At 39.5% G+C, this 16,579-nt stretch overlaps 1 protein-coding gene across 1 annotated transcript in view; it reads right to left on the bottom strand.

The window, feature by feature from the left end:
- Positions 1–15,544, bottom strand: part of LOC147885371 (pentatricopeptide repeat-containing protein At2g33680-like) — a 30,803-nt gene extending 15,259 nt beyond the window's left edge. Inside the window, exons 1-2 of the mRNA XM_087397015.1 lie at positions 15,410–15,544; positions 15,137–15,295 (exon numbers count right to left, since the gene is read on the bottom strand). Coding sequence (XP_087253141.1) covers positions 15,137–15,295; positions 15,410–15,544 — 294 coding nt within the window. The remainder of the gene's footprint in view (positions 1–15,136; positions 15,296–15,409) is intronic.
- Positions 15,545–16,579: the final 1,035 nt, after the last annotated feature.

Raw genomic sequence — 16,579 nt, forward strand, 5'->3', positions numbered from 1 at the left:
AGCTTCACATACATCGGGCAAACTTGAAATTTCTGGTAGGTCTGCAATCATTCTAGTTTTATGCATTTCCTTCAAAGAACTAAGGTTTAGATGACCAAACCTCTCATGCCACAGCTTAGTGTTCTTCACATCAGCTCGAGCACTGAAAGTTGAGAGTTTGTAGATGTTGTTGCACCGTGTACCTTTACCAATGACCTTCCCTTGAAGATCCATAATTTGTTCGCCATTCTTATCGAAGTGAACTTTGAGGTCCCGATCCGTGATCGCAGAAACGGACAACAAGTTCCTCTTGATATCTGGCACATAAAGAACATTGGACAACTATTTTACAACTCCATCTGACTTGAGAGCAATCGTACCTTTTCCTTTTGCTAGACATTTTGAATCATTGCTGACTGCTACCATGATGTCATGCCCTACTAGCTGTAGAGAGGTATACCAATCCTTCCGACTGGTCATGTGGCGTGATGCACCACTGTCAATGATCCATGGTTCATCTGCAGGTACATGAACTACCTCCGTGCAAATCTCCTCAATTGTGACGAACAGCTCTATTGGTACTACCTATGCGCTGTTGCTGGACTCTTTCTTTACTTCGTTCTTCTCATCTGTAATCTTCTTCCGGCACTCATTCTGCTTGTGCCCTGCCTTGTTGCAATAGAAGCACTTGATCTTCTTCTTTCTCTTTTTATAATCAGAAGAAGATGGGTTACTAGAGTCCTTACCCTTACCTTTCTTTGATCTAGTCCAGAAAGCCGAATCTTCTCTAGTCCTCATTTTTTGATGCATCTCCTCCAGAAGCATCGCGCTGAAATCCTCAAAGTTGAGGGGCAGATTTCTATTCTACGTATTCAGCGCCATAACAAGACTGTCGTACTTTGGTGGAAGAATCTGTATGCACCATGCTAGATTCTCACTAGCAATGGTGATGCCAATTGCAGTCATCTGATCACGTAGATTCTTTACCCTAGTGATGAACTTCTCTGCCGCTTCAGACTCAGACAACTTCTCGTTCATGAGTCGAGTCTCTAGATTCTGAATCCGCGTCTGATTCATGGTCTCATACTGATTTTTCAAGACAGTCCATGCCTCTCTGCTATGGTGACATGTTGAATTAACACCATGATGGAATCACTAACACTGTAAACAATAGAACACAGCACATCTGCATTTCTTCTTATCTATGCGAGAATCTCATCCGCAGTTAGTACTATCTGTTGTCTTGTATTGGCTAGATCCGGTCTCACAACCGGCCTCACGTCCACCCCAGTAGCAGTGTCCCAAAGCTCGTATGCGCTTAGGATGGTCTTCATCTTGAACTTCCAGAGAGGATAGTTAGAGCCGTCCAACTTTTCGCTTTCGCTGAACGGTGGGATTCGCAGTCTTGCGGGCTGGGCCATCTCTCACAATCTGCTCGCAAATAGAAACACACTACCAAATCTTCTTGCTAGAGTCTGGCTGTGATACCATGTAAGAAAATAATACAACGTCTATGCTCAACAGATAACAGGATCTAGTACACAAGAGAGAGAACCAAATAGTATGGAGAATCAAAAAATTTGATTACTATAGAACTGATATAATAGATGGTACTGCCTCCCAACCGTGCGCTCCTGTGAAAGAAGCTTCGATGGCAAGCTGGAAACAGTAGAAGACGGAGGCTGGATGCTAAGGAATCAGGGTTGTTGTAGCCAGTGATAAAATGGGCTTCACGGGCTTGCTCTTATATAGCCACCAGTCGTAGTCGGTTAGGCTCAATTGGGTGACCGACCAAGTCCACCCAAAACAATCGGTCGGTCCCGAAATTGCCCACCGACCATACGATAGAACTGGTGCGCAAAATAGAGCAACTAACCTACGGCGTTCGTTTGGCCCAGAGAAATCCGAGATCATTTGAGGCTCCAAACGGGCCCTGCAACCCAAGAGTGGACTGCCTCGGTAAATGCTACGTCTACCCTCAGTGCGGTCAGTCAAGGGATGCCTTCCCGCACTTGCATGTAGCCTAGTTGGTAGTGTGCCAACTCTATCTGAAGCCGTCTAGCCATCAGGCCACACATGGCCCCCATCTGGTGTCTAAACCAGGACCTACCGGATAACTGAGCTACTCAAATGCCTTCTCCTCATATGGGGGCTTACAAGTAGAGTTAGCTGGTTCCCGCGTAGTTACACGAGAGTGGACCATTGATATCTAACAATAGCATCAATTCAATAGAGATAAAAATCCATGAATAAGAGGAAGACAAGAGACAAGCATTGGGTACAATCCCCTCCCCCTAGGTGTGTGGTCTCACTTCCACACCTAAAGTATTTATAAATATTGCATTATGCTTAGAGCCATGAATACAAAAGATGCGTAGTGTATTCTTGATCCCTCATTTTCCATACTTTCCCTCTCATCCATCCTTTTCCATACTTTTCCTTTCTTGATCAATATGCTCCGTCCTCGTTCACTAAACTCTGCCATTTCACTTGCAATGAATTGTGAGAGGGAGAATGGAATGCCAAAAGAAGGGAAGCGCTTGGATCAAGCTATCCCCTTCCATAAAAATAGGAAGTTTGACAAAAAGCCTTTCTTCAAATCTAAATCTGGTTTTATTCCATAGAAAATAGATTCTCCTTTGAAGCTGAATGGTGTAAATTTCTAGAAGAAGGAAATAAGGTGCTACAAGTGCAATAAGGAAATAAGGTGGGACATAGAACAATTGAATGTCTAGAGAGAAAGAAGACTCCAATGGCAAAAGTACATATGATTAAGGACAAAGTAGCCAAGCAAGAGGGTGACACGACACCAAGCCATGCCAAAGGTAAGTATAATTATCGTGCTCTTTATTCTACATGACGACAGAAGCACACATGATTTTATCTCAGAAAGAGCTTTGGCAAAGCTAAATCTAGAGTCATCCCCATCTTACTATAAAGTTAAAGCTGCTTTCACCAAAATGAAGTATAACTACACTAGAGAAGTCAAGGATCTAGATATTTCAATCTAACCCTACAAAGATAAAAGAGACTTTCTAGTAGCACCGTTACAAGGAGTTGATATCATCTTAGGAATGTCCTGGAGACATCAGTATAATCCTAAGATAGATTATGACTCACATTAGATGTGGATTGAGAAGGATAAACAAGAAATATATATAAAGAGCTCTATAAAACTAAGATAAGTCCTTTGCTCAATCATATACAAGCCAAGAGAGTGATTAGGAAATGTGAGAATATATATTTAATCTCCCTCTTTTTATTCTAACTATTCGTATCAACTTATGACTATCTACTCACTACTCTGGCATTCATTGTAGACTTTACATGGACTAGTGACTATTTGACTCTCTAAGGTTGCTAGCACACTCACACAAGCACACTCATCCCCTTGCACTTTATAATTATGTACGCCTTGGATTTAAAAAAGACACAAAATGACCTAGTTGGAACTATTGTTAAAAAATTATGTGTTATTATTAAAAATATCCCCCTCCTCCCCCTCTCCATCTCTCTTGAGAAATATATATATATATATATATATGCTTCTATTTATATTTCTCTCTTTATCTCTCTCTCTATTCACCTATATAGATATACATATACATAGGATTTTATAAACATAGATACTTCTCAAATCTTTCTTTTCTTTTTTTCATCTACATGCTTATACGTTCACACACATGTAGACTTATGACCCATAAACACCCATGCACACAACATATACACAAACATACACTCACGCTTAGGCACATGCAAACTCACACAACAAGCATACACACAAGTGTCTCTTAGAGATACCCAACCTACCCTTCTATCTAAGTGGAAAAAGAACCCCTTATTCCTAACCTATACTACTAAACCCCTTAACTCCCTTTACTTGAAACTATAAACCTTAACGGCTTCACCACCCACTTCCTCGCAGGATGACCTTCTTGTAACGCTTGCACATCGTGATGTAACGCATGCAAGTTGACCCTTTTTTGACTTTGCTCATCGTCGTGTCCTCTTTGTTGTTATTCTGCTCCATGGTGCCTTTTCTTCTAAGCTACCAACCGGACCTAGTGTCTTTTCTCTCTTCTCTCTCTTGGCTCCAGCTTGCTTCTTCCACCAACCGTCATTTTCTCTAGTTGGCTACTTATTACACTCCCTTTATTCCTGCGTCCTTGCAGTAGCTCTGCTCAACTGGTGTACTCATGGGTGACTTCTTGCACTCAGCTTGCTCGCTTTTCCCTTTTATGGCCGTTGTGGGGATGTGTTCTTCTTCTTGGCATAGTTTGATACACGGCAAAATTCAAGCACACAAGCCCATTATTCTCCCATAGTCTTCTTGGTTAGTTGTTGGTGGTTAGTTGTTGGCTGATTGCTACTCTACGAGCCTCTCTATCAAGCTAGAGGTTCCTTTATGTGCTTTTTGCTACCTTTGCGACTCCATAGTTGGCATGCACTTCCCTCCAAGATTGTGTTCTAATGTCGTGTGATGAGGCGGTAATCATTGGGGTTTTTTTTGCTTTAGACACTTATCTTGCTTTAAAAAAACCTTATCGTAAATGTTCTCTTAAGTAGTCAACTCTTTTAATTTTCTTTGATGCTTAATATCCTTCTATTAAACCATTAAACTCCCTTGGTACTTGAAAAATTGCGAGCTTTCACTTTTGCTTCTTTATATATTTAACCTATTATAATAATTTCTATGTTTAAATGCTTTTATATATTTCTATGTTTATATGTATGTATATATATATATATATATATATATATATATATATATATATATATATATATCTATCTTTATATGCATATATATATATATACATATATATATAGATTTAGAGAAAGTTATTTATTGATATACATAGTTATTAAACTTTTAGTGGTCTCTTGCTCTTGTTTCATGAGAGTTTATTTTTCCTTATGAATTTACTATTTATGTATAAAATGTCTCTTTATGATTAAATTCATTCTTTGTCTGGATTGATTAGCTCATTAGATTATCTTCCCTTGCATTCAGTTATAGCTAGATTTGTTGCATTCATGTTTTGCTTATAATTTGAGCATTTTTTACACACACACTCACACCCTTAATTCATTGTTATGTAATTTATTTCCTTTGATGAGTAATAATAAATATTTTTCTTAATATTCCATTTTATTATATATATATATATTTATTTATTTATTTATTTATTTTTTGCATTATGGGTGTGGACTACCGCTCTATTTATAATAAGTTCCATTAATATTTTTCTTTTATTCATAAGGGTGTGGAGTACCCCCCTTGTATATTTCTTTTTGAAACAAAAAGATTCTAATTATCTCTTGTATGGGTGCGAGATCCTCCCTTGACAATTTTAATTTTTTATGCCCTTTCTTGTTTTATCATTGTATAATCTTGATAGGTGTCTTGTTTTGTGGTATAAATGATAACAAGCTGGGGTTTACAGGCGTTACCTATCTTCCCTCACAAAACTTTGATGTTCTAACACATTGTTTTGTCTGGATGATGGCAGGTAAGTGGACCCTGACCTAGGAGCCTAGACTATCAGACGGATTCGACATTTTTGTACTAATTCTCTGCTTAAAGTTTGCAAACTCAATATAAAGAAAAATTATTTTGCCAATCCTCCCATTTTCTTAAAAAAAATGTTTTGGATTGAAATATTGTTAAAGGTTACTTGAATTTAGTTTCATTTATTTATTTTTTCCAACCAGTGAACAGTTTTACAATTATCCAGATGATTGAATTAATTGTATGGTTCATTTATTGATGGGATTATTAAATCTAAACACACACACACACACACACACACACACACACACACACACACACACACACACACACATGCACACACACACCCATAACCACCCACTGACCCACCCACCCCCCCACACACACGCGCACACACACACATGCACATGCACTACAGACATGTACATGCACACTCATATGCACACACACATGCACACACACGCACGTGCATGTGCGTGTGCATGCATGCATGCACACATGCACACAACATACGCATGCACACGCACACACACACACACACAATTTCTATGCATTCTAATGAAATTTTTTGGTGTGGTGACAAACAAATAGTTATCTAATAAATAACTAATTGGAACATAATGAGGGAGAAACCTCCATGATGGGTTCTTGAAGCTCTGCCAAAGTTTGACAACAATAGCCATAAAGTGATGCAGTAGCCCTTCTTGTCACACTGAATATTATACATTCTCTCTCTCTCTCTCTCTCTCTCTCTCTCTCTCTCTCTCTCTGTGTGTCTCTCTCTCTCTTTCTCGTGCACGTGCATTCGTGCTCATGCTCTACACCTCATGCAACCAAGCTCACATCCCTCTTTGAGTTCTTCAAAGCTCTCTCTCTCTCTCTCTCTAACTCTCTCTCCCCCTCTCTCTCTTTATATCTCTCCCTCTCCCTCTCTTGCATGCCAGCTCCCTAATCTCCTTCATGCCCTGCTGCCTTGAAACTCCCTCGCTGTCACACTCTCTTGCTTCCTTTCTCTATGCACTATGCCACCTGTAGAATGAAGAATCCTCACATCCGAGGCATCTTTGCCATCTCTCCTTTGGTAAATTTCAAATACAAAGCAGTGTTGTACCTCCTATTGGAAGTTGCAAGAGTTGCTGAGACGAGTGACTTGCTTGATAAAATGAGACGTGTATAAATATGTTAATATAACAACTTTCAAGATGCAATAATAGCGATGATGGTCAGATCTTATATGCCTTATGGGTGCTAGTTATATATAGGACACAACACAAATGGACATGACATATGCATGGCCACATATGCATGATACACTTTACATTGGGATGGGATTGGTGTCAATGACGATTTTTCATTGACTACAAACACCTAGAATAAAAGCTTTAGAGTGTAAATGGATTCAATGAGCTCTTAGGACTGAGGAAAACTCTTGCTCATGCTTTTGGACTCCCCAACATCCCAAAATCTATGGCAGACTTACGTACTATGATAAAAGGGGTGGTTGTATTTGTGCTTCAATAGCTCATTGTTAGAGCAAATTAGTAGAAAATGTCATTGCATAGAATTACCTTAAAATATACCTAAGTTTTGAACTTTAATGTGATGACATTTATGTAATGCTATTCTGTTCATTGCATTGATTTTGTAGCATATACCGTTGCCTATAACTTGCTCACATCTTGCTGACGACACATTATCTCAAGGGTTGAAACTACCATGGGAACAAGCAAGACCTTCTGTGCCAATTTACATGACTTTTAATAAGATACACAAAAAGTGTTGTTATGAACATTAAGTGTAAATAATATAATTTTTGAAATTCCTCGTTTATGGATGTAAGCCTTGACAGCTGGACTTATCCTTTTGTGAAATGCACATGAGCGAAATATGTATGCACTTCTTTGAAATAGTATCTCCTACCCCCTTGAATGGATAAGATATCTCAAGATTGTAGGACACAATCTTTTCATTTGATTATGTTTCCACAAGAGATTACTAATGTTTTATGTAATACTAGCTCATAGTGTCCTTAATGTGATGTTCCATTATAAATACACTATGAAGCCATTCATAGATTTTAGTCATTAGAAAGATTCTTTATTAGAACTAGGACAAATTGTTAGTTTGCTTTATCTATGTAAGAACAAGCTGAATTCCATTCAAGAGGCCTGCCCTCATGTTGTTGAAGTTATAACAAATGTAAAGGAATGGTCAGACCAATAAGTGATTGTTGTACCAAAATTTTATTGTTCGGATTCATCATTATGGTTGAGAAGTGATCCATATACTGTTGTCGGTTTCGTAATTATTTGTTTCATGCTGTTTTCATCCATGAATTCTTGCAATTGTTTTGTTTGTTTTGTCTTTACTTGTAGTTGATGTTAAAGTCACTGACTATGTATGTTTTTTTTTAAAAAATTTCTCCACTTGTTTTTAAATGTTTTTGATCAAGCTTTCTGTTGTTGTTGTTGGCGACTTGTATACATTGATTATAGCCAATCTTGGTTTATTGTTTGTTATGATTTTAGTGAGCAATGATTGGGCACCGTTTGTGTTCTCGTAATGTACCTCTTCGATGTTTAGTGTTTGCTTATAGTATGTTGCAATCTCAAGGCCACATCTTCTCCTGTTATTGCTTTGAATCCCTAATGGATAGTTTTTTATTCTCTTTCATTCGTGTTTCCTAGAAGCACATGATGTCTGTTTGTTTGATGGCTCTTATTGTCATGATGTCTTCTTCATGTTCGATGGCTGAGAAAGTGTTAATTGATTGGATTGTTATTCCTTTTTTGCCAATTGATTGTATGTTTTTTTGATCTAGTGCCCATGTGCACGTTTCCTATAGTCACTGTATTTCTTCTAGTACCTTTTTGTCCACCCTTATGTGTTTTGCTTCAAGCTTTTTTAGCAAGTAGAGGTTTTCTGGTGAGCGTATTTGCGACAGCACTGTGTATACAAGGCTGTGTGTTCTTATGTTAGCTGGATCAAATGCTATAATGAATCCATGGTGAGCCCCTGTGATCGATGTACTGTACGTGCAGACGCTGGTTGGATTGGAAATTGTGTTCTTATGATTGTATTAAGTTGGTTTTTCCCTATTTGAAATTCTCTTTGTATAGGAAGTATGGGTGTCCATCTTGTAGGTGTCCCTTTGTCATATAGAATTTTGTTTGTATACCTAGTGTTTCTCCCGACATTCTTGTTTTTGAATTGTATCCAGAGAACTCTTTTTGTTTGGCTTATGTTTGACCCCATGAATAAGCTGTCTATGCCATTAACCAGGCCATTACCAATGTCTAAGTTTCCTAGACAAACTTCAACAATCATTCCAACTTTCAATATCTATTCATAGTGTAGCCCTCCTGTACATTTTGGGTCCGCTGGTATCTTGGTTGACTTCTTGTAGCTTCTCTTCCTTTGGTCTTTTGCCTGTATGATATGAGGTTGTCCTTGTAGTAATGTGAAGATGTCATTGTTGTGTTTGTCTTTTAGAGCGTTTGTGTAGAAAAGGTGTGGAATGTGTTCTTGTTGTAGAGGTTATCTATTGTATAGTTTGTTGAGTGTTTCAATGTCTTCTTTTGTGTGTATGCCGACTCTTATTTTGTTGATGATGTCTAAGTATTGACTGTTTTTTTGTCTCAATGGTTTATCCAGCTTGAAGTACTTGATTTTTGTTTTCCATACATTAGTTGAGATGCTTGTTTGCTTGTCGTTCTCATTGAAGATCTAGTTGGGCTAGCTTGGCAAAGGTCGCCACATACGAGCACGTCAACACCCCCAAATGCCTCGTTGTGGTTGTGCTTTATCTCTCGCATTCGCATGTCTACTATTGCGAATGTTGCATGCCCCACCAGGGAAATTTCATCTATTACTATGAGGTCTAGGTTTTCATATAGTATGGATAGTGTTTGTAGCTTCTCTGGGGCCAGACCTATGTAGTTTGCCAGGATTAGTGGCAAATGCAAGGCCGTGTGTATTGTATTTCCCCCAATGTTTCTTGCTGCTTTGCCAGTGTAGACTAGAAGCAGTGCTCTTTGATTTGCTACATCCCTTGTGTCTCTATGTGAGTATTGCTGGAGGAGTGCTTGTACAATTAGGAGCATCACATATGTTTTGTCAGTTCTTGCATTGCCAAAAAGGAATAGATGTATTGGTTTAGCTAGATTCTTTCTTTTCTTTAGGAGTATGTCCTTCACTATGAGTCGTCGTTTGTCATTTAGGTTCCTGAAAAGCCTTTGGTATTCTTTATTTGGCATTAGTTCTGTTGATTGTGTAGGTGTTACTTTGAATTTCTTGTCTTTCGAGGTAATGGGAATGTCGAGCTAGAGGTCTTATTGCTCATGCTCATACCATGAGCCCGCAGAAGATGTGGATGATGAATATTGATTCTCGGGTGCTAGACGTTCTTCAATGGGATGTATTGTATTTTGATATTGACCTTTGTTTTCCTCTATTATTTGCTCATGCGCTGCGTATTTTTCCTTTGGTCTTTTTCTCTTCTTTTCTTTGCTTGTAGTGCATGTGTATTAGCTTGCAAATTGTGCTAGGAAAATGTCTTCCAATGTTGCACTAATGTGTTGTGTGTTTAATATTGCATACCCCATTTTTCTCACTCTTTCGTTTGCTGGCACTCCGTCTCTTGTGCACTGATCTATTGCTTGATTGATTGCCTCCACTGTCGCTTTGTCTGACTTTGCCATATAGGATGTGCAATATGATGCTGCTCCATGTGGGTTGACGATGAATTGTATGTCTGTGTTTGCTCTCCAAAGCTTTGACAACTTTGGGTTGAAATTGTTTGTATAAATGTCTTTTGGTTGCCTTTTCAAAAAAACAGTGGGCTGTGAAAGCATAGATTGCAATGAAATCATGTATTCTTTTTCTACTATTCCTATATGATTAAGAAATGCGTCGTAGTCCATATTGTCAATCTTAGTTTCTTCCGACATTTTGATTATGTGCTTTGTATCTTTAGTATTCACTTGTTGCTGCTCCTCATCCTGCAATGGAAATAAAACCATTGTCTCCCGCATTGGTGGTCTTGGAAATGCAAATCTGCATCGTTTTCATGTTCTACAGCATGTTTTACGATGCTTATGCACCTAAATTTCCTTTTCCTCCAGTTGTAGCTATGTGATATCTGTTGTGATGTACTTATCAATGAAATTTACAATTTTTGTCTAATGATTTTGTAAGGGCTGGAGCATCCCTGATCCATAACAACCCGTGGTCATGTTGGCTCCCTCTATTTTGAAATTATGTTACAAAGAAGTAATCATCCACTTGACCAACAATTGTGTCATCTCTCAAAAGCAATTGCTTTAAAGCTTTGAATTTGTGCACATAGTATTGAGCCGTTGTCATAGGATTCGATTGGATTAACTCATGCACGCGAGAGTTGGATGACATGTCTTGTTCATTGCATGTTTGTTTGCCTACTTTGCTCAAACATTCGACAAGTGGTTCCCATAAGCGCTCAGCTGCTACTGCTGATAGTGTGACAAAGAAGGTTGGTGCGCCCAACTGCCTTAGCATTGCAAAAAAGTTCTTCTTAAGCTAGTTTTTGTAATCGATAGATGTTCTTAATGAGACAAAATCTTTGAAGCCAATGTTTAATAGCAATAACTTCTCAATGTTTGTGTCGACTGTGGCATTTGCAACCCAAAGGATTCTTCCTCTCAACTGTCCCTTTCGCATACGTACCCACGTTGATGAAACAACTTGCTTTACCATGATCGTCATTGTTTTGAAAAGCAAGTTCTCTATTGATAGTGCAAATCTTCAGTCCTTGTTCTTGAGTTCCCATTGTGCTATCATCTGGTATGTTGTTGTACATGGTAATACATAATTTCTTTTGTGCCCAAAAAACAAAGTTGGAAAAGCAAGTTCCTCTGAGTTCTCGTCTTTTAGAATGCTTAAAATGGCGAGAAGCCTTCTCATGGAGCAACGTTCACTATGTGGTCTTCAAAGTCAATTACTTGCCGTGTAGTGTAAATACCATGGACAAATGTGTATGTATTTACTTCATCGTCGGCGCAGTCATCTTCAACATTTTGTTTAGGGTCGTCTGCGTCTGTGGTTGCGCATGCAAGAGTTTCAATGTGGCTTGCCCATAAAGTGTTAACTTGCACTTTACTTTCCTTATACAGTGGCATGGTGATCAACTCATTCAGAGCCTTGATTGTGAGAGTTGGTCGTACGAGGTCAAACATGTAGCTGTGATTGAATTCGAGCTTGCGTTTCAGTGACACCATAACTGTCACAATGTCATCAATAAAGCACGGCAGAATAGTTTGGGCTTTTTGCTTGCGAAGACGTTCATAACACTGCCTCTTATTCCAAATTGCCCATCATATGATAGTTGCCTAATTTGTGAGAATGGTATTCTGATTGAAATGAGGCGTGCCTCAATGTCATTTAGAGCAGAAGTGAATTGTGTTGGTACATTGAGCATCATGTTCTTTGCTCGAAATTTAGGAAGTTGTCTTTTCCCTATTTGCATAGCATGAGTTACACAAAAGCGCGTCCCTTTATCAACAGTGTTTGGAAAAAGTATCTCTTGTTCTTGAACAAAGAGATTGTTCTTCTTGTTGAGTGTTCTTAGCTTTCTTGCAAACATTAAAATGCCGTGACAATCGAAATTATATTGGGGAGTATCTCTTATTTTTTGCTGATACAGCTCCTCATTTGAGAGTCGATTTTTTCCCCGCTTTCTCTTTCTAGTAGACTTGTTTCGTTCAATGGGGTTTGCATGTGCTTGCACATTAATATTGTGCAGTTTTCGTTGCTGTAGCATGGCATTTAAAGATTGACAATTATTGATTGATGTGTTGAATTGCATTGTTGCTTATGAATACGATAGATCTTTGTCACTACCTCATCTACCTTGAACTTGCTTGCAGCTTGATGGCTTGCGCATATGAAGGATGTGGCAACATCCTTTACTGAAGATTGTTTTTGAAAGTTGGACATAAAAAGAGAAAATTCATGCTCGTCTTCCCTTGTCCAAGTTGTGTACTTCCTTTTACGAGTGGAAGAAAACAATGGGAAGATGGATGGTGGTGGTTGTGTTGTCTCATCAATGATGATGACTTTGTGATTTGGATATGGATTAGTAGCCTTGAGGATGCCCCATTTTGTACATAGAATGACACATGCTCTTCCTGACTTGATTATACTCCATCTTTTGGAAATTCCTTGCCAACAAATACCATGGGGACATGTGAATCATTGTAGACTTTGTTATGGATATCAATAGTGTATCTATCAACTCTGCATATGATAGATTTTCAACCAAAGGGAAATGGGCTTAATGATGTCTATGTTGTTTGGATTTCTGCAAAGAAATTCTTTGCTTTTACCTATGTCATATCCATTTATATGCTAAAAAATATCCATTTAGTAAATGTTAATGTCTCTCACATTTGCGTAAGTAACAGTATCCCTCATTACCACACTTTAGAATTGGTGTATAACAGAGGATAATGAGTTCTCAGCATAACAGTAAATGCTATTTGTATGAGATGTTTGGCAGTGCAAGTAGATTTTGTTTGTTATAAGCATACTTGTGATTAGAATTCAAGCAACAGCAAGTATCTCTTTCAAAGGTAATGGATAGATCACCACTTGCAGTGTGACCATAATCAAAGACACCTCAATAGCATGAAAGTGGAAGTAAAAGAAAGCAAGCTTTTGATGTGTGGATTGTTCAGAGTGCATTCAACTAATGAATACACAAAACACACATCAACTCAAATGTAACAGGTGCAAGGAGTTGGACAAGAGACTGACACGAGTCGGATTGCATGTAAACTGAATTAAACGATAAAAGAACAGCAGAGAACTCGTGAATTTGCAAAACGGCTATTTTGTATTATGCTTCAGCAAAGATAAACAACAACTCATCCTCAAAATGGGTTGTTACATGACTTTTATAGCTGTCCACATCCCTTCCGACTATTATAAGTCTATAGTCAGGTATATCTTTTAGTAACAGCCCTTGTTACAAAACATCATACTATTGCATTAGCCCACTACTTATCAGTTATAGACAGTGGTATCCACTACATGCTTAATAACCGCCTTTTGCCATGGGACTGACTTATCCTAACCTATGCTGACCCTAGGTTATTGGCCACGTAGGTGGATACTAAGTATTCAACACCTGGCACTTCTGGTGGAAAGACTTTTTCTCAAAAAGTTGGAAACTCGAACCCTTTGCTGGAAATAATCCTTCGAATCAAGCTTGAAACTGTGTGTCACTGCCAGGTCAATTTTTGTACTCTGATTGACAATAGGGTCAGCTGTGGGCTGGTCTTCCTCTATGTCATGTTGCTCTGCACCTATTGTATATTCTGCTACTTCTCTGTAGTCTTAGGTGGACTAGCACACCATGATTGAGTTGGGCTATGCACAGCATCAGCATTTGCCAAATAATGCAAGCATCTTTGTTTCTACCTGGGCATACTGATTAACTTCTTCTGCATGCACTATAGGAGTTTCTGAGGTGTTAGTAGGTTCTTCTCCTAGTATGGAAAAATTCCGCTCAAATGGCATTTGTCTTTTAGTTCTTGCCTTCACTCGTCTCTTGAGATCCTTTAGCTCATGTGCCACAGCCTCATATGTGTAAGCAGCTGAAGCAAATGCTTGATATGGGCATGTAGCAATTGCAAAAACCTGATGTTAAGATTGGCATATGCTTCCTATGAAGTTCTGTTGAGCTGATTCTTCATTTCAGTGATATCTGCTGTTGTCATATGCACACTGTCTACTTCTGCTGCCATTGCCCTGAGTTGTACTTTAACATTTTCAAGCACATAAATGTGGTCTTTCAGGAGTGTATTCTCAATTTGTACTTCTCTCTGATCAACGCCCATTTTGTCAAGTTGAATAAAAAACTCATCCTTCATTTCTTACAGCCATGCTTTGATAGTGGGCATGCATTCTTATTGTACTTTGACCTGCCCTGTCGATTTTGCTATGTATCTGTTTTGCTGTTCCTTGGAGTTGTTGTACTCTTTAGCCATCTCGGCAACCTCTGCATGTGCATTAGCCAGCGCTTGCTTAAGTTCTGTCTATTTGAGAAGTAAACTCTTTGCTGCCTCTTTTTCTCTCTATAACTCTTGTACTTGCTTTTGCAATTCCCGGTTCTTTTTTCTTTATTGATCACAGTAGTCTTTCATTGTGATTAAGGCATGGTCTACCTCCATTGTTGACAACTCCTCATGTGTTCTCTTTGCCAGTGCATATGAAATCGGGGTCTCTGAAAGAACAGTAAGTTTGCGTAGTGGTGAGAAACCACCTACCAGGCTATGTGGAGAAGAATTGAGTAGGATTCTTGGGAGGTCATCTTCAAGCTGCACCCATGTCTGTTTCGCTACTATGTTTGCTCTTGGATTTAGCTTAATCTTCCTTGTTGTTGGCTTTTGTTATTTTCTTGGGAGCTCTGGTTCTTTGGCAATGGGAGTATCCCATAACGATTCTGCAAGTGATGTTCCATACACCGCTTGCATGCTCCGTTCATGTGAATAGTTGGCTGCCTCCAAATCTTGTACCAAGGCATCTTTTACTGGATCCGGGCTGTGCCTGCTCTCTTGCTTTGTATCTGGGCTATGCCGCATTTTTGTTCTCCCTATATTGGATACTCACATGAGGCTTCTCAGTCGAACTTTGTGCTGCAAACTCGAATAGAGCGATGATGGTGGGCGAAATCTTCGAGTGTGCATTTGTTGACGTTAAGTCATTTCGCTCATGACCCTGGAATGCGGGATATGAGCCCAACTGATTCTGGTCCCCTTTTCGATTGCTCTGAGCAAGGCATATGAGTCACAGCTCATGGTATTGGTTTTGACCAAGCAATTGCATTCTTTCCAAATACCAGATTAACTGCTACCTTCTCCTGCTGTCTTGCACATTACTGACAACAAAGTAATTTTTGGTTGTCTCAGGCGGACCGAACTCTTGTTGCATCTCGTGATCAATATCCTTTTGATATGTTACATCCTCTCTTATCAACGGTAATTTAAAACCTTCAGCAACGACTTCAGGGGTAACCATCAAGGTATCTATCAACTTAGCTCCCGATTTTTGAAAATACTCGTACTGTTTGAGAGCATCGAGTGAGGATTTCCAAGCCGCCCAGGGCAGTGTCGCATAGTGTAGCAAGCCAATCTTCTTAGCCACTTTTGGTTCTTCTACACGTCGAGAGATACTTTGAATCCGAGGAAGGTAGCTATAATTATCTGCTTCTTCAGTGCTAGCTATGGCATCTCATAGTCGCTCTCTGTCTCTTCATTCGCTTCTGCCATGATAGTTTTCTCTACAGCAGGGCTTTGGCATGGGCTCTTTCATGCGAGGGTCATCGGCTTCTTCCTGGGAGCCATGTTTGAGTCGAGGAGGGCGGTAGAGATGAGGAGGTCGAGGGATGGCTATTGAGGCTAAAAAGAGATTGGGATTGTGGGACGGGATTTACGTTTTGGTGCCATATGTACCAATTCGTGTGGCATGGAGCTTGCGAAAACTGGCATTTTTTGGTTGATCTTTGTGGAGCTTGCTTGTTGTCGACTAGCAGTCAGAGTCGGTGATTGGGGGAGAGTTGCATCGACCTCCCATCATCGGATTATGAGAGTCCTTGTGAGGATTGCGTCGGTGTCATGTGTAATTTCCATGATTGGCCGTGCCGAGGCTAGAGCTTTGCATGAAAGTGGGGAATTATCCACATAGTGTGGGCGGTGAGTTCGTATGCTCACATTCTAAGGCAAGAGTACGATGAATCTCACAAATTGTGTGTCTGAGGGGATAAAATTTCCTTGACAGTGGATAGCCAGCGGGCGATAGTAGTCGGGGGTGTGGATGGTTGACTTACTGGAGTCGAGGCAAAGTCGGGATGTTTGGCAGTGTGCACATCTTTAGTTGAAAGAGGGGCAGACACGAGTTGGACCTCGTATGTGTCAATCAGATGTGACATGTTGCCTTAGGGTCAAACAGACTTTGCCCAGACAGATTGTGGCAGAGCGCTAGCAGACGCGAGTCGGATATATCCCAACTGAGTCGGTTGTATTGTCAAACGCTAGTCGGACTGCGCATGTCCTA

Source organism: Dipteris shenzhenensis, chromosome 25, assembly GCF_047967505.1.
Source record: "Dipteris shenzhenensis isolate YYH24624 ecotype China chromosome 25, Dip_SZ_1.0, whole genome shotgun sequence".
Taxonomy (NCBI): domain Eukaryota; kingdom Viridiplantae; phylum Streptophyta; class Polypodiopsida; order Gleicheniales; family Dipteridaceae; genus Dipteris; species Dipteris shenzhenensis.